At 40.8% G+C, this 23,406-nt stretch overlaps 1 protein-coding gene across 2 annotated transcripts in view; it reads right to left on the bottom strand.

The window, feature by feature from the left end:
- Positions 1 to 9,855: 9,855 nt before the first annotated feature.
- The window catches only part of WIPF1 (WAS/WASL interacting protein family member 1), a 115,180-nt gene continuing 101,629 nt past the window's right edge, over positions 9,856 to 23,406 (bottom strand). For both annotated transcript variants that reach the window (XM_089690476.1, XM_089690477.1), the window contains exon 8: positions 9,856 to 22,300. In XM_089690476.1, coding sequence (XP_089546602.1) covers positions 22,248 to 22,300 — 53 coding nt within the window. In that variant the 3' untranslated portion in view covers positions 9,856 to 22,247. The remainder of the gene's footprint in view (positions 22,301 to 23,406) is intronic.

Genomic DNA, 23,406 nt, shown 5'->3' with positions numbered 1-23,406 from the left:
TTAAACATCAGCTCAACATCATTTTTCTGGCCTGAAAAACTGAAAGTGACAACAGGACCATTCTTGGGCAATGTGTGGCAGCAAAACCACATATAGTTTAATCAGGGGTGCATAGGATAGGGTGACAACATAGCAGTAATAGTGAGAGATAGTTGTCACCCCATAACTGAAAATGCCTAAACATGGACATTTGTCACAAGATCACCAAGTGTTTGTTTAATGATAGTTACATGTAGCACCACCCTGGAGGGACCACTGGATAAATTGTCTCTGTGTAATTGGAGCTACCTGTGCACTGCTACTGAATGAAGCTTCCCAGGTCACTGAAGAATTCTGTCCCTATAGTGACTTAGGTTGCTGATGCAGTAGTCCCTTCCCTCAGAGTTTCTTGGCTTGAGCTCTCAGGGTCAGCATTCTGCACTCTTGGATGAACCAGACAAGTTTCAAATTCCCTGGATAACTGTATGCTGTCCCTTTGAATGCTGGTTGGGATTCCGCTTTTCCATTCCAAAAAGGCACATGTGTAGGAGACTGCCTGATCAACTCTCAGATCCACAACAAACATTTTCTGGTCAGGCACAACTGTTTAGACCATTTGTTGGATCTGTTTGTCTGTCCTGGTAATGCTTATAAGACCTATAATGACATGGGTTCATCATGGAGGCTTGGCTGGAGGAGGCAGTCATCACTATTTTTCTCGGTCCCAAATGCAAAGCCCCCTCTTGTAGCACCACCCCGGACAAGCCCCCTCTTGTAGCACCACCCCTGGATATAATATCTCTGTGTAATTGGAGATGACACACCTTGCCCACAAACCACTTACTGATGAACCTTGGGTGCTTTAACAATTTATTTGAACAACAACAATCTGGGAAACACAATTAATATGTCAATGAGCACACAAGCAACAAAACAATATATTTTGTATGGAGGGAAAGATAACTAAGCAATAACAATGCTCTTTTCTAGCATTATATAACTGTATGGGTAGACTATGCTTGGTACCAAAAAAAAAAAAGTAATTTTAGCAGCTAAACAGTCCCTTCCTCACTGGTCAGTTGTAGATGAGATGCATGTTGGCTGGCAGAGGTGGGGCCCTTTAAGAAATAGTCTCAAAAGAGAAGAAAGTCAGCTTGCTGAAGTTTGAGTTCTTAGCAGTCCTGTGCTCACTCCCAAAATCTCTATGCATTCACACAGACTCAGTTTGCTATAACTTTAGCCATAAGCAGGGTGTGGGGATGCTCTATCAGGCAGTCTGATGTGTATAACATGTACAGTATCTCACAGAAGTGAGTACACCCCTCACATTTTTGTAAATGTTTTATTATATCTTTTCATGTAACAACACTGAAGAAATTACACTATGCTACAATGTAAAGTAGTGAGTGAACAACTTGTATAACAGTGTAAATTTGCTGTCCCCTCAAAATAACTCAACACACAGTAATGTAATGTCTAAACCACTGGCAAGAAAAGTGAGTACACCCCTAAGTGAAAATGTCCAAATTGTGCCCAAAGTGTCAATATTATATGTGGCCACCATTATTTTCAAGCACTGCCTTAACCCTCTTGGGCATATAGTTCACCAGAGCTTCACAGGTTGCCACTGGAGTCCTTTTCCACTCCACCATCACGGAGCTGGTGGATGTTAGGGACCTTGCGCTCCTCCACATTCTGTTTGAGGATGCCCCACAGATGCTCAATAGGGTTTAGGTTTGGAGACATGCTTGGCCAGTCCACCACCTTTAACCTCAGCATCTTTAGAAAGGCAGTGGTCATGTTGGAATACTGCCCTGTGGCCCAGTCTCCAAAGGGAGGGTAACATGCTTTGCTTCAGTATGTCACAGTACATGTTGGCATTCATGGTTCCCTCAATGAACTGTAGCTCCCCAGAGCCGGCAGCACTCATGCAGCCCCAGACCATGACACTCCCACCACCATGCTTGACTGTAGGCAAGACACACTTGTCTTTGTACTCCTCACCTTGTTGCCGCCACACACGCTTGACACCATTTGAACCAAATAAGTTTATCTTGGTCTCATCAGACCACAGGACATGCTTCCAGTAATCCATGTCCTTAGTCTGCTTGTCTTCAGCAAACTGTTTGTGGGTTTTCTTGTGAATCCTCTTTAGAAGAGGGTTCCTTCTGGGATGACAGCCATGCAGAGCAATTTGATGCAGCGTGCGGCGTATGTTCTAAGCAGGCTGACCCCCCACCCCTTTAACCTCTGCAGCAATGCTGGCAGCACTCATACATTTGTTTCCCAAAGACAACCTCTGGATATGATGCTGAGCACGTGCATTCAACTTTTTTGGTCGACCATGGCGAGGCCTATTCTGAGTTGAACCAGTCCTGTCAAACCACTGTATGGTCTTGTCCACCATGCTGCAGCTCAGTTTCAGAGTCTAGGCAATCTTCTTATAGCCTAGGCCATCTTTATATAGAGCAACAATTATTTTTTTCAGATCCTCAGAGAGTTCTTTGCCATGAGGTTCCAGTGACCAGTATGAGAGTGTGAGAGCGATAACACCAAATTTAACACACCTGCTCCTCATTCACACCCGAGACCATGTATCCCTAATGAGTCACATGACACCGGGGAGGGAAAATGGCCAGTTGGGCCCAATTTGGACATTTCCACTTAGGGGTGTACTCACTTTTATTGCCAGAGGTTTAGACATTAATGGCTGTGTGTTGAGTTAGCTTGAGGGGACAGCAAATTTACACTGTTATACAAGCTGTACACTCACTACTTTACATTGTAGCAAAGTTTAATTTCTTCAGTGTTGTCACATGAAAATATATAATAAAATATTTACAAAAATGTGAAGGGTGTACTCACTTCTGTGAGATACTGTATATGAGATGTATATATGAAGGTTTCAGTCTTGTCCCCTATTCCATTTTCACCATATAACTAGTTCATTTTGTTTTATACACAGACCCCCATAAAGTCCAAAAATCTTTATGTATTCTTGTGGGAATTCATCTTGTGGAAAAGGGATAACAAGGGATCAAATTGAAGGGGGGGGACATCTTAATGTGTGTCCCAGACCTCCCAGTGGGTTTGTCAGGGGGTCGGGTTGGGTCCTCATAACTGTAGTAGGGATTGGCCATGGTTAAAGGCTAAGTTCATTAGGGACATGGGAGATCGAAAGCACGTTGGAGGGTGGAAAAGGCTGACAGAACGATTAGGAGAAGGAGGATGGCCTATCTCAAGTTAAGGAATGGGAATGGGGGGCTGCTACCTGAGGGATCCACAGGAGAGTGTCTCCAGAGATGGAGAGACCTGGATCATCACCTGTTGGTAGGGGTCTGTGTTTTTAAATTATAAGCAAGGCATCCAGGTCATTCTGAATTTTTTCTCTGTTCTGTTTAATGTTGAGGTTAGTTCTTTCATCTGGAAACTGTCTTTCTTTTTCAAGTACAGTAATTGCTTTGGGGGCCGGTAAGCCTATTTCCTTTGATGAGGCATGCAGACTCTCGCTGCATTCAACAGGTGGATAGTTAGGGATGATTTGTATTTGGTGGGGGCCTACTGCTGGGTTATAACCCAGGTCTACTACAGTGAGCAGCAGTAATCAAATATTATACAGTCAGGTCCATAAATATTGGGACATCGACACAATTCTAACATTTTTGGCTCTATACACCACCACAATGGATTTGAAATGAAACGAACAAGATGTGCTTTAATTGCAGACTGTCAGCTTTAATTTGAGGGTATTTACATCCAAATCAGGTGAACGGTGTAGGAATTACAACAGTTTGCATATTAGAATTGTGTCGATGTCCCAATATTTATGGACCTGACTATATGTATACATTATATGTCTATGTAGTGTATATCTGCCCTATCCTCCTCCTTCCCTGTACTATGTAACTGCAACAATGGAGATGCTCTTTAAAACCGTTGTATGAGGAATGGAACAATTCATTATTTGCCATGAGATGTTTTAAGTCAACACAATAGCAAAGATTTGTTTACTCGTTTTTTTATTTATAGCATCTAGTACATGTTTGGTATTATTACATACAACAGACATTATAGAAAATATACTTTAACCCAGAATGTGAACATAAGAAAAGTCACATACAATCTTTTTATGCAATACTTAGATTCATCAATAAAAAGAACGGATATATTGTAATTGTACTTTAGCACCCATATGAATGCAATCAAAAGTAAACTGGGTAAAAGTTTAAAGATCAAATGATGCAAAAGTGATATTTCAGTCTAAGTTGGGTCTGGTGATCTGACTTAGCCACCGGCTTTTTTTTTTACCTCCAGAGAATGCCAGCAGGGACATTTCCCCTACATCACAGGTGTCAATCTGGCGGCCCTCCAGCTGTTGTCAAACTACAAGTCCTATGAGGCATTGCAAGATTGACAGTTAACAAACATGACTTCCAAAGGCAGAGGCATGATGGGACTTGTAGTTTTGCAACAGCTGGAGGGCCGCCAGTTTGACGCCTCTGCCCTACATAGTTCCTGGCTTTGTTTCCACCTACAATGGATTTTTGCTTTTGCTGCAGCGGATGCACCCTCTCCTCCTGTTATATTCTACACATTATAAAATATAAGGCTTTGTACATATGGGCTTCAAGACGTTGCCATTTGACACACAAATGCTGCATGGTCAAAATAACCTCATAATGCAACATTCAGAAAAGAACCTAACAGCACATGTTCATTTTGTTAGTGAGCTGTAAGTCAGCCAAAAATTGTATGCATTTTTTCCTTAACTCTTGAGTATGAAGCCTAAAAATCTATGGGCTATATCGCAGTCTTCCCAAAAGCGGAAACTCTGCTTTTTTGCCTCCACCCTCCACTGCCACATTTGGCACCTTTTGGGGGGGTGGAGCAGGTACCTGGTTTTGACAGGTACCCGCTCCCAATTCTAGCTCAGTTTGCTGCGGTGAGCTGAGCCAGAAGTTTGGTCCCTTCCCCCAGAGGACCGCGGCCCATTCACAAAGCGTAGCACGCTTCGCGCATGCGCAGTAGGAGACTGGAGTTGAAGCTGCAAAGTTTCACTGCTGGTTTCTCTTAGTCAAGATGTCGGCGCCAGCACCCAACGGCCGATTGAAGAATTGGCTCAGGGTGAGGACACCACTGAATCGCTGAACAGGTAAGTGCCCTAATATTAAAAGTCAGCAGCTACATTATTTTCTGGTTTGAACAGAGAGGGAGCAATGCCAAAGAAGCAGAAGAGTGCTCTCTCTGTTGTCTTAGAAGTTCTTTCACTGCCAAGTTGCCACCAGCGGCAAGAGTGACATGGCCCTAACAGAGACCGTAAGACCCCTGGCAACCTTTAGCTTTGGTGCACAAAACATAGATGCAGAGGTCTCACTGCTGAAGTCCCTTATAGACATAGAAAAGTGCTATTGGGGTCATTTTATATTTATAATACTGAGTAATGACAGAGCAAAAGTGACTGGATCCGTTCTGGCAGCAATCCAGCATATCTGTACCTGTGGTTTCATGTAGGTTAGATTTCCAACTTGGATTTCTGCTATCACTTCACAGAACATCTTGTATACAATACAAGATGTTCTGTGAATGGACAAAAGGAGAGGAGGAGAGGAGGAGTGGATAAACAACAGGATGACCTTACTGCATGAGAGTCACAGCACCTATAGTCACAGAGCTTGAAGCACGACGTTGACTGTAGTATCCCACATATATTAATAAATAAATTATACAGTAAAACAAAACTGATCTGAACATTATACACTCCATGAGAAACCTTTTTTGGCCTTACAAATGTATTTAGTTGTCTGTGGCTGGAGTCCTGCTTGAAGTTGGGTCGCCAACATGCCTGTACTGTCTGCCAGAGCAGTGTAAATCTGAGTAAAGACTTGTTCACGTGCGACTATTGTTGCTGCTCCTCTGAAAAAAACTATCTGCTGTGAAGACAAAGACAGCCATCAAACATATATATGCACTGACATGCCCCGTGATAACGAGACCTAAATGTACATATATTATCTGGATAAAACCAGGCAAGAAGGTCAGAGAACAGAACACAGATATTTCTTGTTTAGGTAAAAGCCATTAGACAGAATGCATCTAGATGCAACTGAATGTCTAGGTGTGCATTCAACTCTAGCAAAGCAATATATGCTTCCAGGTGTGTTTAGAAATGAGCTATAAATGTATCTAGACACACAATTTTTGATAGCTATGTGCATGGGGACAAACAGGGGTGTATTTACCACAAGGCAAACAAGGCACTTGACTAGGGTGGCATTTTTCAGGGGGGGCAGCACTGCCCCTTGGAAGAAGGGATAGAAGAAGGGACACACGCGGCATGGGGACCTGGTGGGTTCTGAGAGATGCTGTGGGTTTCTGGAGCTGTGAAGGTGAGTGTCTTCTCTCTCGCCATGGGGGATGGTGGCTGGTGTATGGGGGGGCAGTGGTAGTGGAAGACTCGGGTGGAGGGCAGGGGTGTTCTTGGTCAATGTCAGGCTCTTTCTGCAGGGGGGGGAGCCAAATTTTGTGTTGCCTAGGGCAGCACAAAACCTAAATACGCCACTGGGGACATATGCAATGGGGGAGATTTACTAAAACTGGAGCACAGAATCTGGTGCAGCTGGGCATGGTAGCCAATCATCATTTAACTTCAGCTTGTTCAATTAAGCTTTGACAATAAAACCTGGAAGCTGATTGGTTACTATGCACAGTCGCACCAGATTCTGTGTGCTCCAGTTTGACATCTTTGTGCAGAAATCCCTGGCTCCATACTTTTTATATTCTAGCACCTCCTGCTGTAAACACCATAATGGAAGGGAAAAAAAGCATGCGAGAGAAAGGGAAACCTTTTACGATTTACAGCAGGTGAAAAGCATAATAAGTAGATACGATTTGTCACCAAAAGAGTCCCTGGACATGTAAGAAAGTGGCAGGGGGTTCAACAATCCAGCTTGCAGCAGAAAATGAAATATCACTTTTGGGTAGAACCTTTATGTTACAATTTATTTAAAGGGACCTGTAGATAAATGGTATCTGCAATTTCTGATTTGTCTGAATGGCTCTGGGGATGTGGAGTCATCTTTCTTTGCTAGAACATCATTGATTCAGAACAAGTATGTAGCCAGTGAGGCTAGGATGATGACTACAGAACCTGTCTATGTAAAGCTAAACTACAAGCTCATATAAAACAAAGGTTCATGCACTTATGTATTCATACTGTATTCTGTAAAGCTGTACTCCAGGCTGCTGTTAAATTTACCCATGCGGTGGGATCTCTCTCCTACTGTTGGTCTAAGCAGGGGAGAAAATAAAAGTTTGAGATATTTAGCTTATTCCTCATTTCCTTGTTACAGTGCAATCAGTCCCCTGAAGTACACACTGGCGTCATCACAGACTGGGAGAGAAAAGGTAAGAACTAGGAGCCAATCAGGTCTTGCTGCAGTCCTGTTGCAATGCTGACAGGAGGCGAGAGCAGAGTGATGACTCATTACTGTGCTGCTGCTTCCGTAGCATCCAATCAGCAGGCCTGGGATGTGTTTTTTGGATGACAGTTTCCCTATTGCTCAGAGGTTCTTTGCAAAACTGTTGCCTTACCAACGTGGATAGATATTATGGGTGCTTTTCTATTTCCACTGAATTTACAGATTAATAGGGCGATCTATTAAAGAATATGTAAACCTAACAGTTCATATCCCTGATATGTGCCTGCTATACCATGTTCTTGTAGGAAAAAGTATCCTGTTCTCTTTGTACTGCTTTCTTTGTGTGAAATCCCTGGTGTTCTTGTCAGTCTCTCTGCTTTCCTGTTAATATCTGACCACATTAGGCATGAGAAAACAGCATGGTCAGTCTAGCTGTGCTGAGAACTCAGCCTGCTCTCCTCCAATGATCAAACTTGTCCTAACACCCCCCCCCACACACACACTGCAGAGCCATTCACTGGGAAGACAAGTGTACTGCTGTTTCTCCTCCCCCAGCTCTCCAAGCTCCTTATGCAGCCGAGAACAGAGGTTAATCCCCGCCTTATAAGAAAGGGGAAAAATTATATATATATATATATATATATATATATATATATATATACAGTGCATCCAGAAAGTATTCACAGCGCTTAACTTTTGCCTCATTTATTCCAAACTGGATTAAATTCATTTTTGTCCTCAACATTCTACAAACAATACCCCATAATGACAACATGAAAGACGTTCGTTTTGAAATCTTTGCAATTTATTAAAAATAAAAAATGAAAAAAAAAACCATATGTACATAAGTATTCCCAGCCTTTGCCATGACACTCAGAATTGAGCTTTGGTGCATCCTGTTCCCACTGATCATCCTTGTGATGTTTCTACAACTTGATTGGAGTCCACCTGTGGAAACTTCAGTTGATTGGACATGATTAGGAAAGGCATAAACCTGTCTATATAAGGTCCCTACAGTTAACAGTGCATGTCAGAGCACAAACCAAGCCTTGAAGTCCAAGGAATTGTCTGTAGACCTCCGATACAGGATTGTATCAAGGCAGAGATCTGGGGAAGGGTACAGAAAAATTTCTGCAGCACTGAAGGTCCCAATGAGCACAGAGGCCTCCATCATCCGTAAATGGAAGGAGTTTAGAACCACCAGGAATCTTCCTAGAACGGGTCGCTGACCAAAATGAGTGGTCAATGGAGAAGGGCCTTAGCCAGAGAGGTAACCAAGCACCTGATGGTCACTCTGAAAGAGCTCCAGCATTTATCTGTGGAGAGAAGAGAACCTTCCAGAAGAACTACCATCTCTGCAGCACTCCACCAATCAGGCCTGTAGGGTAGAGTGGCCAGACGGAAGCCACTCCTCAGTAAAAAACAAACGGCAACCCACCTGGAGTTTGCCAAAAGGCACCTGAGGGACTCTCAGACCATGAGAAACAAAACTCTCTGGCCTAATGAAACAAAGATTGAACTCTCTGGCCTGAATGCCAAGCATCATGTCTAGAGGAAACCAGGCACCGCTCACCACCTGGCCAATACCATCCCTACAGTGAAACATGGTGGTGGCAGCATCATGCTGTGGGGATGTTTTTCAGTGGCAGGAACTGGGAAACTAGTCAGGATTGAAGGAAATATGAATGCAGCAATGTACAGAGACATCGTTGATGAAAACCTGTTCCAGAGCGCTCTGGACCTTAGACTGGGGCGACGGTTCATCTTTCAACAGGACAACGACCCTAAGCACACAGCCCACTTAACAAAGGAGTGGCTATGGGCTACGATCTCTGGAGAGATCTGAAAATGAATGTGTACTGACGCTCCCCATTCAACCTGATGGAGCTTGAGAGGTACTGCAAAGAAGAATGGGAGAAATTACCCAAAAATAGGTGTGACAAGCATGTAGCATCATACTCAAAACGACTTGAGGCTGCAATTGGTGCTAAAAGGTGCTTCAACAAAGTATTGAGCAAAGGCTGTGAAAACTTATGTACATGGTTTTTTTTTTTCTCGTTTTTTATTTTTAATAAATTGCAAAGATTTCAAAACAAACTTCTTTCACTTTCTGTCATTATGGGGTATTGTTTATAGAATGTTGAGGAAAAAAATGAATGTAATTCATTTTGGAAAAAGTCTGTAACATAACAAAATGTGGCAAAAGTTAAGCGCTGTGAATACTTTCTGGATGCATATATATATATATATATATATATATATATATATATATAAACACACACACACACTTTAAAAGCAGTGTACAAGTGCGGTAAACCATAGCAAACTACTAGAAATATTGTGACTACTCTACCCCAAAGTTATTTCTGATTGGCTGCCATTGCTTTTTACATCAATGTGTTTTATGCTGGCCTGCCTAATATCACCCACAGCTTTTAAATTGAACCCCAGGCAGATATTAAATACACAAATGAACAGAGTTCTTTATTTATTGCTACAGCATTCATTTTTGTTAATGCAAACAGTTTTTTGCAGTCTATTGTATAGTAGAGCTCAGACCTTGACAGACAGAAGCAGCACACGTGGCCACAAATTTGTGTTGCAGTGTATATGTGCTAAAGAGGAACATACTGATATGAGAAGAAAGCAATGTGACAGAGATAAACGTATCTACTGCATCTTGTGAGTTTTGGCCAGCAACAGAATTGCTATAATAAAATCAGCCCAAGAATTACTGAACTGCTGCGAAAAAATCAGGTATCCTCCCTGCAAGACAGGGCTTTGTTCTGTGGCAGATTACATCTCAGAAGTACAAATGTCTCGCATACTGCATATGATTCCATCTATATATTAAATTATACGTTCATCTATTGACAAAAAATAATGAATGCACTTTTTTGCAGGTCAAAAAAATTACCAATTATGTTTTTTTGTTGAAGAAGCCTGTAAAGCATTGCACCCGCAAGCAGCAGATTCTCCTGCAGATCTGTCAGTATATCTGCTTGCCTGTATGGGATGTACGGGCAAGCAGATATACTGACAGTTAGATTCAATTAACTACCACGGCACGTGTACCGTGGTAGTTCACTGACAACTACAAGCCGACAGCCACTAAGGCTGTTGGGACTTGTAGTTCATGAATTCACAGAACTCTATGAATGAATGACGCAGCCATTTGGGAGATTTCAAAAGTTGACAGCTAGTACGGGAACTTCTCCCTGTACTGCTGTCACAGGGGGGGGGGGGGGGGGGAAATCAGGCAGCGGCTGCAGCATTGGGAACATGTTACATGTTCCACCCTAAAAATGGGTGGAACATGTAACAAGATCCCAAAGGTGAACTTATCCTACAAGCTGTTTGCATAAAGTGCAGCTTTATTCTGTCATACCTATTGGTTTTAGATTGATTGGCTGAGCTTATCAGCACATGCTTTGTCCTTGGTTTATTCAAGTTAAAGCTGAACTCCAAGCAGATATAAAAGGCACAAATTAATGCAACTCTATATTCATTACATAATAAAAAATTTTTAAAGGCATTCGGTGCAAATCCCTAAATTTTATTTGGTATCAGCCTCTTGCATTCTTCTGTACAGTTTGTACAGCAGAGGTCAGAGTGGAGGGAGAAGCAGCCCTAGGAGCCAATCCGGTGTGTTGCAGAATAAGAAGCCATACTGATAAGAGGTGAGAGCAGAGTGACACAGAAATGAGGTCATTGGTGAGCTGCTTCTCCTTGCACTGTCCAGTCCCAAGGGGGGAGGGAACCTGTGAAAGTGAAACTACAGCAGAGAAACATCAAGTCCTTTCCCCAGCTGTGAGACAGAGCTGTGAACATTTCAGAACAGTTTTTTCAGAAATACATATCTTTTGGATGATAAAACAGTTTCCTAATATGTATTTCACGTTTGTATTTAGCTGTATGCCTAGAGTTCAGATTTATTTCCTTATATGAACAATGGGGATCTGACAATCAGAAAGTGATTAAGTTCATATAAATATCTTGTATTCCTTTAGTATTACAACAATACAAATATAAAAAAGTTAGTATACAAGCCATTAATGCAAAATCACAACTTGGTTTTAACTGGCTATATGTATAAAAAGTATAATTGTTTTCAAAATGATTACGAGGGCAGCGCCAGCGCCACCAAACATTTGTTTTATCATTTACTATTCTAGTATTGAAGCACATTGATCGCCTCTATACTGGACTTCTAGAGTAACTCATCCCGACAGAAAGAGTACTGCCTAGTGGAAAAGCAAATATGTACATCCTACACTGCTACCTAGAATTCTACACGTTTGCTAAAACCCAACTTCAACCAAAATGTTTTTGTATAATTGGATAACGTGGGCTAGCGTTAGCAAATCTGTCCTGTTTTTTTTGTTGAAGACCAGGGTTTCTCAAGTAGGGTTCCTCCAAAGTTTGGAGTAATTTCTGCCTCTAAGATACATTCAAACTCACATCATTGATCTTTTTAGCTATCTGTATGGGGGTAATTCTTCCTAATGACCACAAGTGTAAGAAGCATTCTTCCCACTGACCATCACACTAATTTATCATGACTTGTAGATGTAGTGATTTTTAGCAGGGGTTCCCTGAGACCGGAATTTATATTAAGAGTTCCTCTGTGTTGGAAAGGTTGAAAAAGGCTGTTGTAGACAAATTCACCTAGCACCAGCCCCGCAATGCCAAAAATGGCAATACTGTATCACAGCTAAAAGAATAAAAATAACCTGCACGCCATGCCAAACTTCCAAAAATGTATTGAGGCTACAAGCTCAAAAGCGAAGATAAGAGTAAAAAACACATTCCACCAACATTTCCAAGCCTTGATAAAGGGTCCTGCAAGGAACTGAAATGTCAGTGGAATATGTTTTTTTTCATGCTCATCATTATTTTTGAGGAAGTAAACTCAATATAGTTGTGTGGTTTTGGTTGGCTTTTTTCTTTTTTTGCAGTCTGTGATCAGAGTGGGGTAATTTCCCTTGATGTAGGAGACGGGGTCAGAGGAACGGATAGTGATCAAAATCTCTCAAATGGAGACACAACAGGAATACCTTTTTTCAGTGGAGCAAGGAAAGGTAAAAGCCTCTGCCAGGTTTTTATTGCTACCTGTGCCTTCCTGTCCCCGTGACTACAGTTTCCTGTTGTCACAGGAATTAAAGTAGAAGTCCGGTCAAATACTACCTGCACTTAAACTCGCTCCCACCCTCATTCAATGCCTATTCTAACTATCCTGTAAAAGAAAGATGTCTATAAGTACCTATTCTGAGGGGCATGGAGATCTGGTCACATGATGTCTTTAGCAGCCGGCTTCAATGAAGTGGAGATATTGCCGACAACAATTGTAGATCCTATGCAGTGACATCACCCAGAGGCTTACTATGAGCCATCCATTGTCGGCTGTCCTGTCTCTACACTGAAGCCAGTGTTTGGAGCCAACCATGTGATCAGAATGCCCTCAGAATAGGTAAGTGTAGACATCTTTGCTCTACAGGGTAGTTAGAATAGGCTTATGCCCTATACACACAATGAGAATATCGGACGAATGGTCGTCCGTTATTTTTTGCATGCTATATATCGAGTCTCATATTGAAAATGAAGAGGTTACTTAAGTTACGAAAATTCTCATACAACAGAATACAAATTTGGAAGTGAGTAATGTATTGTATTGTAATGTATTCTTTCATTTCCGAGCATGCATGTACTGATTAAACGAAAATCATTTGCTCAGTTATCATACGAGAAAAAATTTCATGTTTGTCCCTTTGGATATTGCTGCATGAACTGTCATGATTGTCTGTCGAAAGCAGTGTACTAACAATCAGATTATAGTAGGATCCCTCCGAAAGCGATTTTTGTCATCTGATTTTCTGATGGTGTGTACTAGGCATTAGGATGGGGGTGGGAGCAGGTTTAGGTATAGTTAGTGTTTGACTGGACCACAGTGAATGTAGATTTCCACAATAATGTTACATACAGCAATATCAAAAGTACAGAAGTTCGAAACTATTTTGAGTATAATTATCTTTAATAAATATTGGCTGCTGAGTTCTGTCAAAAACGAAAGCTGGTCCTCTTTTATCCTATGGTCTTTTGACATTCACATTTTGTACTTATTACATACAAGGAAATCTCCCTGTTTCTGTCCTTGATAGAAACCAGAACCACTCAGCAGTGGGTTATCTCTGTTTATGGATGTTTTTTCAGAAATATTTACAGAATTTTATAGGATATTCCAATTTGTCCAATCATATTTAATGTAGACACCTTTTTTTTTGTCTGACTATTACTGTGCCTTATCCTGAGAATGTATCTTTCTCTTTATTGTCTAAGGCTAGGTTTACCTCTCGGGAAAATTTGCAAAATCGCACACTTTCTGGACACACACAGAAACACGCTGCCCTTTGGCAGATGAAGGGTGGTGCCATTAATTGTCAATAGCATCCCCCTGCATTTTCGAATGCACGCCTCTACTGTTTGGTGCAACACATTTTTGGTAAAAAGTCAGGATCTTCTTTTCTGTGTTTCTCACGCGTAGGGCAGCCTGTTGAAATGAATGGACTGCCTTACACGCAACGCAGGGATAAGTGCCCACGCTTTGTCACACCTGTAGGCAAGATGACCATGCCAGACTGATGTTTAGCTAGATATGTGGCCATCACAAGCATCAATAATGATTATCAGGATAGGATGGATTTAACAAGTGAACAAAAAAAAAAATTATAAAGAAGCCATCCAAGGGCTCATTACTGCTTTCAGAGAGTTTCCAGCATGAGATCTTTAGTTTCTTCTTCCCTATAGAAAAGATCTTTTCAGTGCACTTATACAGATAATAAAAATGAATCGTAGTGGGGACAGTTAGAAAATCACAGTAGCTTGGTCATCTGCTGCTTTAATCAATGGAAGATGTGCCTGTCTTAAGGTGGTATTAAACCCAAAAACAAAAATATTATATATTGCAGCTTATCAATCCATAGATGTGGTGGCTGCCTTTGTTTTTTCTTTATTTTACCTGGTGATTCAGCCAGTAACATACTTCCTGTCTTAGGGTGTTTCTACTCTATGGAGGACCCATGGAGACGCCTTTGGACAGCAGCATTGTCAGTCTTGGGGAAGGGGAGTGTTAGATGTACTAGCAAATTTAGATACACTAACAAATTAAACCTGGACTCCAGCTTACACCTAAAGGTTTTACATAAATAAATAAAAGATGACCCATTGTAAGCACCCCTGTGAGTGCTAAATGGTTTGCCTCAACCCTCTAGCTCAGTGCTTACCAACTTATGAGCTAAAGGGGGCCTTATATTTAGCCCTGACATCACCAAAGGGTAGCACATAATATTCAATATGTGTAATGCTTGGGAGGACTGCAGACCTAATAGAGGAAATGAGGATCAGAGAATGTGAATATCCTACATATTTGACTGGGGATATGTTGCAGAAGACAATATAAAACTGAGAACATGTTACATGAGATCAATGCTATTAGCCTAATCAATGTTCCCAGACAGACTGCTGAGGTCCAAGGTCCGCACATCATATTCCAAAGGGCTGCATGCAGCCTTCGGGCCGCAGCTTAGGCACCATGACTTTAACTGCTACTTTGTCTGGACAGATTGGTATGTTACAGTAAGCTGAAAAATAACAGACTTACTGGCCAATCACCAGGTGAAAAAAAAAGAAAGAAAAAAGCTCAAAAAAGAAAACAAATGCAACCATCACATCTAAGAATTGGTGAGCTGCAATGGAATATCTTTTTCAAATCTTTCATAGCTTCGGGTAGCGAGTCCATGATGTATCTGAGGCCTGCATAATAAATAGGAGGGGAAGGGTGAACCCATACAGGGTAATTATGACAAAAGAAAAATTGTACTTTACATTAAAACTAGAGGTGGATAACTAGGAACAGAATTGAGACATGTACTGTAAGCTACATTTATGGCCTATTTACACCAGTAATTGCAGTAACATGTGGTCAAGCACATTAAGAGCTTTGATGTGCTATGTGAATTGCAAAATTTTTTGTTTGTTCAAATTAATGGGCTACCATGCAACACGTGTCACACATTCAATGTGACATGCATGTGATAAATGCATCACAGCAGACTGTCATGGTGTGGATGGGCCCTTTTAGTGACACACAGCCCATTATTTAATTTGGCAGAGATTGCAATATCAGCCTTGGTTTTAAACAGTCACTCTACCCAATACTGATACATAAAGTATAACTCCAGCTAAAACGTTTTGGGTTTTTGATACCTGAGAGGTTAATTTCTGTTTCTACCCTGTTTGTAGAGATTTCCCTTACTTTCTATCCCGGTGACTCATGGGACTGGGACAAGAAATGAGGGAAGTTTTCCCCAACAGAGACACTGACAAACATTAAAAACAAGACAAAAGTTTCTAACCCTTTCCAATTCTATTAAAAGTAAATGTTTGCTTTGCTCGTTGTGTTCCCATTGGAGGGATGTGTTGTCTTGGTGAACACCCTCATCAAACCAGGATGTGAGTGTAAATAACCCCAACTAAGACACAGATAGAAATAATAACTCGACAGAGGCTTTAACCCTAGGCCACCATATCCAAAGCAAAACAGTTTAAAGTAGATATAAAACCAATTCAATGGAGAGGAAAAATCCTTCCTTGCTGAGTGGGAGAGTTAGATGCTCATTTAGGTCTAGGGGACCGCAAAAAATACTTTTACTTACCCAATCTTCTGCTCCTGCAGGCTCCTTCTGGGCTGTAAAACTGGTCTCAACAGCCTCTTTTCCTCTATGCTCTAGTGGCTGCAGGTCCTCTGACCTCATCAAGACCATTGCAGAGCCCAAAGCCTTGCACTGGACATGAAGACCCATAGGAACAATCCACAGCTTGAGTGTAGGGAAGTAGAGGAGAGTTCTGGCTCGAGATCAAGTACAGTAAGTGAAACTGCAGGCAGCACCACTGCAAGGGAGCATTTTTTCTTAATCTGGAGATTGGTATTAAATGTTTTCCAATTAGGGCCTGTTCACACATGTGCATTGTGGTAAGGCACTGTATGTGTTCTTGGTGTGCTGCTGTGTTGTCTTTAATGCGCTGCCTGATGCAATGTGCCACAGTTCATCTCAAGACACAAAGACATGTGCATTGCCATGCACAGCATTGTAAGGTGGATAGGCCCTTAGGGTTTACGTCTACTTTAAACCATGGGTGGTCATGATTACCCACTGGCTCCTTATATTTTTCACAGACTACACTAACAAGACCTATTCAGGTCCAGGTTCTGCTGTACCTATCACAGACTTTCATATCACAAACATTGCATTCTCATTATTGTCAGATGAAGTACTTCACAGATACTCGTGGATGCTGCTAAAACTCAGCCAATTCATAAATAACTTGAATAACAACCTTGAAGAATGGAAAATGCAGTCATGCAGTGTCCACATTTGACTGCAAAATTTGATCCCTGCATTTTTACCTACTCACAGTCAAGCTTCTGAGGCTCATTCTAATTTTGCAAGGCAAGCTCGTGTTATCTATTGCATCATCAACAATGTACTGTTTCTTCCTTCCCCTTCTTGTTATAATTTTCCAGCAAAAAGATATAATAAATGTGCTTATAGACAGGACTACACCTTCACTCATTCTCCACTACTATCATGACATCATCATTTAGTATGATGAAATCATCAAACTAACCAAGATCATGATGATATCTTCAGAATTCCTGATTGAGTGCCTCTGCATACTGTTTCAGTGCAAAGATAGTGGATCCACTAATGATAAAAAAACCCCACAAGCACAACATCAATATGTGCAAATCCTCCAAAACAGTAATGAAAGCAATAGTGGTTGCAGCTTGGGACCCTTCTAATTTTGGGCCTTGGTGTAGCTGTACCCCACACAGCCCCTTCACCTTCACACTGGGTATAGAGAACAGACACCCACAACTACCAGGCCAGGGTTGTGGGGAGGAGGCCCTTGTCCTCATCAACATGGGGACAAGATGCATCTCCATGACATGTACACAATGTCCTCTTGTGGACCAAAAGGAAAATGCAGCTACAAAATATATGTAGAAACAAAATGTTAGTGCACATCATTAGAAACAGCAGACAAAAAACAACGGTTTGATCACACTTTAGCATTAAAATACATTAAAATTGCAGTTACATTGTACAATCATATTGCCGTGCGTTTATAACAGCACTAAGTTAAATAGGAAAATACAACTATTGAAGGTTTGCATAAGACCACAGGCAATCAAACATATAACAATAACATTATTTAGGCTAAATGCTGCTGAAAAGATAAAGAGAAAGATGCAAAAAAAATGCCTTCATTTTATAAAAATCCACAAATGCAATAACTGTATAAAAATAGAAAAAAGTAAATTCAAAATGTAAACTAGCATAATATGATTATATATTTAACTAACTTTGTGCTTTTTTGCCTGGATAGCTCAAAACGAAAAACCTTTGGTAAGATAAGAACAAACGTACACCTTTTACGTTATCCTGTGCATTGCTTATCTTGAGGGTGGAGTAAGCAATTTAATGACCAGCTCCACCCAAAATACACTAACTACTTATACCTGACTGCAGCAGCTTTTACAGTCATATGCGTAAGAAAACAACCTTCATTGTGGCGCTGCCAAAGGGGCGACAAACTAATGGGAGGAAATACTTGATATTGCTACTGGTGTCTCTAGATGTATAACAAGTCAGTGCCTAATTTAACCGTCTGCTGAGTGCATAGGTGATTTAACAGCTTAATAATGGAGACTGTGTTTAGGAACCTTCCTAAAAAAACAGAAATTAAAAAAAAATGCATCTCACAGTGCAACAAAATACTGAAGGCTCCAATACTTCTGCAAATACTGAAGGTGACCTTACATTAAAGACCTTGCTCCGATATAGAAAAAAGTCAATATTCATCTTTTTTTCATGCTGGAGTATTTCTTCAACCAAATATTAGAATTAAAAAATATATAAAATGCTCAAATCTTTTTATATTGGTCAAAAAATCAACTTGCTATTCACCAGCATAGCAACAGACTTGATGTACATTGAATAATTAGCAATCTATCAATTTGAGCATCACTTGTGCTGATTAGCCTGTGTAGGGGTTAACTAGACAGTGTTAAATAGCACTTCCAGCAATACAAAGTGATCAATACTACACACAGATTTTAAAACATGCTAAAAAATCTCTGGACAGGTGGAGAGCAATCCAGAAAGAAAGGACACAATGCGTTTTCTACGTATGCATCACATCCACACAATCATCCAGTCAGGGAGAGGATTGTGCTGGGTCTTAGTGGCCTAGCGAAAATTCAAGCAAGTTGTCAATCCTACACCATGCAGAAATTGAAACCGACTAATCCTACAACTGCTTTTGTTTGTTAGGCCAAGTTGGCTGATTGCTTTGCTGGAAAGCAGATCTAACCTTCTTGAACACTGAGTCCATTAGTAACACTGGGTATGAAGACAGTTTTGTAGAGGATGCTACAATATAATGGTACCAAATGAAGTTCACAGTTCCTTCAAGTATGGTATTCAAAAACACAATCGAAGCTAAAAAAAAAGATCCAAACATACATTTTTTTTCTAGACTTGATTTGTACCATACACACATATAAATCTATTTGTAAACATAATTGCTTTTTCAGCTTTCTAATTATTCTCAACACCAAACTACTATATCGTAAAAAAGCCCTTCTTTAGATAAAATGAAGGATCTGGTCATTTTGTGGATTTTTTGTTTCAGGTATAACTATATGCATCTGGCTTGGTGTGCACACAGTACTAACTAGCACTATTCTTAAAGTGGAACTATATGCAAAACATTTTTTTTTTCCATTTTGGATAGAGCAAGGGATGGTTTTAAGCCCTGTCAGATTTTTTTCACCATCTGTGTCTCATCACAGAGATTTCCCTTCACTCTCTGTCCCATAGCCAAATAGTAAGTGAGAGGAAATCCCTGAAAATTAAGGGAAATCCTTGGTGGCCCCCAAGTCTCCATTGGAAGATTTCCCCTCTAATAATTTTCTGGGGACAACCCAAAATTTGGGATTTTCTTTTACTTTCACTTTCAATTATAATGGCAAACAGGACAAATAGAGAGGGTGAATCTCCTTAATGGGAGCATAGAAAGCAATAAAAACTGACAGGGGCTCTAATCCCTCTGAACTCTGTCCAAGACTAAAAGGTTTTGCCTTTATACTTTAAGTTGGCCATACATGGTTAGATTTATTTTGCTCCAGCCTATGGGGTGAACGAAAGAACTCTAACAGATTCCTCATCCACGCTAAACAGCATGGATGGACCAATCTCCTATTGTGGGCTATTGTATTCTAACAACCACTGCTGCCACCAGTCAGATACCCAAACAGGGACTTCATCAGAATGGATGCAGCTGCTGTTCGGCCATACATTTTCCAGCAGCCTCCTTCAAAAAAAGTTGATTGATTTTTGTTGAACGGAGCAGGTCGACAGGACTATCCACTGAATGACTTTCATACAGTTCATCAGGAACTGGCTAAAATGTGCTCAGTGTATGGCCAACTTTAGATACACTCTATGGCACGATGTATCAACATTAGTTCAACCTGGTTGATAGGACAGGTGCAGGGTATGTATGTATATACCCATACAGTTGTATCCAGCTCTCAGTGATACTATGGGTCAACTCTCTGGGCGCCAAGTCTGATAAACTTGAAAGTCTTTTTTACATAGAATTTTCTTGCCATTTTTTTATGAGGTAGGACACCAGACCTTTCCTCAACCCTTCCCAATTGCTTGACTTGGGACTTGCATGCAAAATGTGATAACACATGCGCATTGCCAGTCTGTACACACATACTGTACACACATACCACGGCCAATTTAGACAGGAGCCAAATAACCTACCAAAATCTCTTTGGCGTGTTGGAGGAAACCAGGGCACCTGGAAGAAACTTGTGCAAATACAAGTAGAACGTGCAAATTCCATACAGGTAGTGTCCTGACTTGGATTTGAACCAGAGACCCCAGTGCTATAAGTCCCTATGCCCCTCCAGGTTCAGAATACAAACTGCATAAACATCTAGTACTGGCCTGCTTCATTTTAGTAAGAATTTTCTTCAACGCTGTAACATATACCCTAGTCTTTTATCACTACCTGAGGATGTTCTCCTTTCAGAAGTAAATGTTATCCTTTCACACTGTATAGGCACCCAGAGATAATTTGCTACACTAATGTGATTATTATGCAAACCTGATTTTGCATGTTTTTTTAACAGAGATAGATTCATACACTGTGAATTTACTGTGCAAATGGCAGCACAACATAGCAATCAATCAGATTTCAGTGTGCTGTATGCATATCAGTAGATCGATGAATGCTGATTGGTTGCTAAGGGTTATTGCATAATGACCACAACTGTCTTATTAAACAATGTATGGTCTCTATGTATTGCACAGATAGGTAGGGCACTTGTGTAGGAAAGGTATGGGATCAAGAACTATCTCCAAGTGCTTCAGAAATTAAAATGCTCAATGACGCAGCTACCAATCTCTTGGAATGTTTGTGACAAAGGACTTTCCTTAACTACGATACATTTTTTCCCAGCAACAAAAATGCTAAGGAGTGGTTCTGTAGCTGCTACAAAATCGCCATTGTGCATGTCTAAGTGCATTAAATGCGCCTCCAGCAATAGACTTATTAAAAGGAAAATGGCCAACTAATTCCAGACATGCAAATTGCAGTGTTCAGAGATTGCTTGCTGAGATCTGTGGTACCCTCTGACACCCAGTCATCATTGGATGCTGACAATTTTGGTGTAGACAACGATCACACAAAGTGCTGGGATTTCTGTAATAGGATGATGCCTTTATAAAGCTATGTACAGTACTGTAGATGAATACACTATTTAGAATATATGAATAACTATTTCTCACAGTGCTCGCCTCACATAATAAAGGCTTGGAATATCCTTCATCGATGATGCACATGGTACATATAGACCGGCACCCATATCACAATAAGTCATTATTTTCATTCTGTACCTCACTTACTCAAGTGGCTGGGAGTAAATGAGAACAAATACATCGAAAAGGCAACTGTTTTCTGAATCTTCACTGAAAATTTACAACTAGTTAAAGTGAACCGGTCACCAACTAGGCATCTGTGCTATATTATGTGGTGGCAGGTACCTAAAGGTGTCTGCATGTACCTTTATGATGTGAAAAACTGCTCCCTTTCCCGTCCTATATCCATGGGCTTTCCCATGTTGCAATGCATGCTCAGAGTGCACTTGCTCTGTATACAAATGCAAACTGTCTATTTAATCAAGGCATTAAGGGACAGTTGCAGGTGTCACGGGAGCACACCAAAACACTCTGCTGACAGAAATTTCATCTGTAGAGAGAAAGCATTACTAGATTTTGGGTTCCTTGAGGTGCAAGGAATCATATTTACATTACACTTACGGCATTTTAACCATGAAAAAAGTTACATAGGACTACCATGGTAAAAACAGAATTCAAAAGAAAGTGCAGATTTTCTTTTGGACATGAAAAATCAATGAGTAGATGTACTTTTTTTTAGATTCCTGAGAATAGCAATCATATTAAGAAATTATGTCTTCATAGTCATGAACTGTTAGGTCTTTATGTTGGTCTTTAACACTGGTTATCCTCAGGACAGCAACACAGCAATGCTGATTGACAGTAACACAACATCCCTCAATAATGCAATGCAACTGTAGACCAAGATGTATCAACCCAAGTCATTCAGATGATCTTATCTGGGCATTTTTTCCTTTTCTTCCAACATATACAAAAAAGTCAAGGAACACTGGCATCTTTGGCATGGAGATCCTTTTCACCTGGGTATTGGAGGCAAAGGAGGGGCACCTCTCTCTCTTCTGGAACCACCTAGAACAACCAGACAACATTCATATCAGATAAGATATATATAACTAATATAAAGCCAATATAACAGGGGTCTCCAAACTTTCTAAGCAAAGGGCCAGTTTACTCTCATTCAGACTTTAGGGTGGCTGGACTGTTGCCAGTGGCAGTAAAATATGCCCTGACCTTAGTGGGCATAAGCAATGCACCATCATTGGTTTGGATGGAAGGAATAATGCCCCATTCTTGGTATCAATGGGAAGAATAATACGGTCAGTGTAAGGAATAGTGCCCCATAGATGGTTTCAGTGGGAGGAATAGTGCCCCATAGATGGGGTCAGTTGGTGGAGTAGTGCCCCAAGGGCCAGATAAAGGCAAGCCAAGGACCACATTCGGTCCTCGGGCCATAGTCTGGAGACCAATGCTCAACAAGATAATAATTGCTATGAATGGACACTAGTGGGATCTTATTTTTAATGGCTCATTATAACTTGTCCTGAGTTACTATCCACCAATAGTGCCACAATGTTTCTATAGAGAGACTGAAAGCAACCCTCCTACTCAATATAATGTAAATAAAATGTGAAAGGACAGTGTACTTTTAGACCCATAATACGCCAGAGATCCTGTTACTAGAGGCAACTCACCATCAACGGGATCTCTAGGAGAGCAAATAAATCACTTCCCTGCTTCTACAGTATTATTTACTGGCGGGTCAGCCAGTAAATTGTCGATTCTGTTGCTGATGAATTGGGACCAGCAACAGACAACAAGTTAGGAGTTCAGACTTTTAGAATTAGATGCCACACTTTGCAGAGGTGCCTTGACATGGTGTTGTGGCTTCAGATGTGTTTGCAAAAGTATGCAGCAAAATCCTGTTCGTTTAAATGGATGTGAACAGTTACCATTGTTAGATTTGGTATAGACACATGCTAGAGGTCTTCAGTGTCCTTCAGTGATCTTGGGCTTCTATTGTGTTGCTGTACCTTTACTGAGAAAGAATTGCCTCCAAGGCACACCTGCTCTCCATTTATTCATTATTATGCCTATGTCTTGCAGCTCAGAGTTTTGAGTTAGGGCTTGTTCACACTATGTGCAGAGACCTGTGTTTTTCTGCAACAGATCTAAGT

This window comes from Staurois parvus, unplaced genomic scaffold (genome assembly GCF_062004578.1).
Source record: "Staurois parvus isolate SC_StPar_1 unplaced genomic scaffold, SC_StPar_1.0 ptg000530l, whole genome shotgun sequence".
In the NCBI taxonomy this organism is placed as follows: domain Eukaryota; kingdom Metazoa; phylum Chordata; class Amphibia; order Anura; family Ranidae; genus Staurois; species Staurois parvus.
This window is presented reverse-complemented; position numbering and strand designations above follow the sequence as displayed.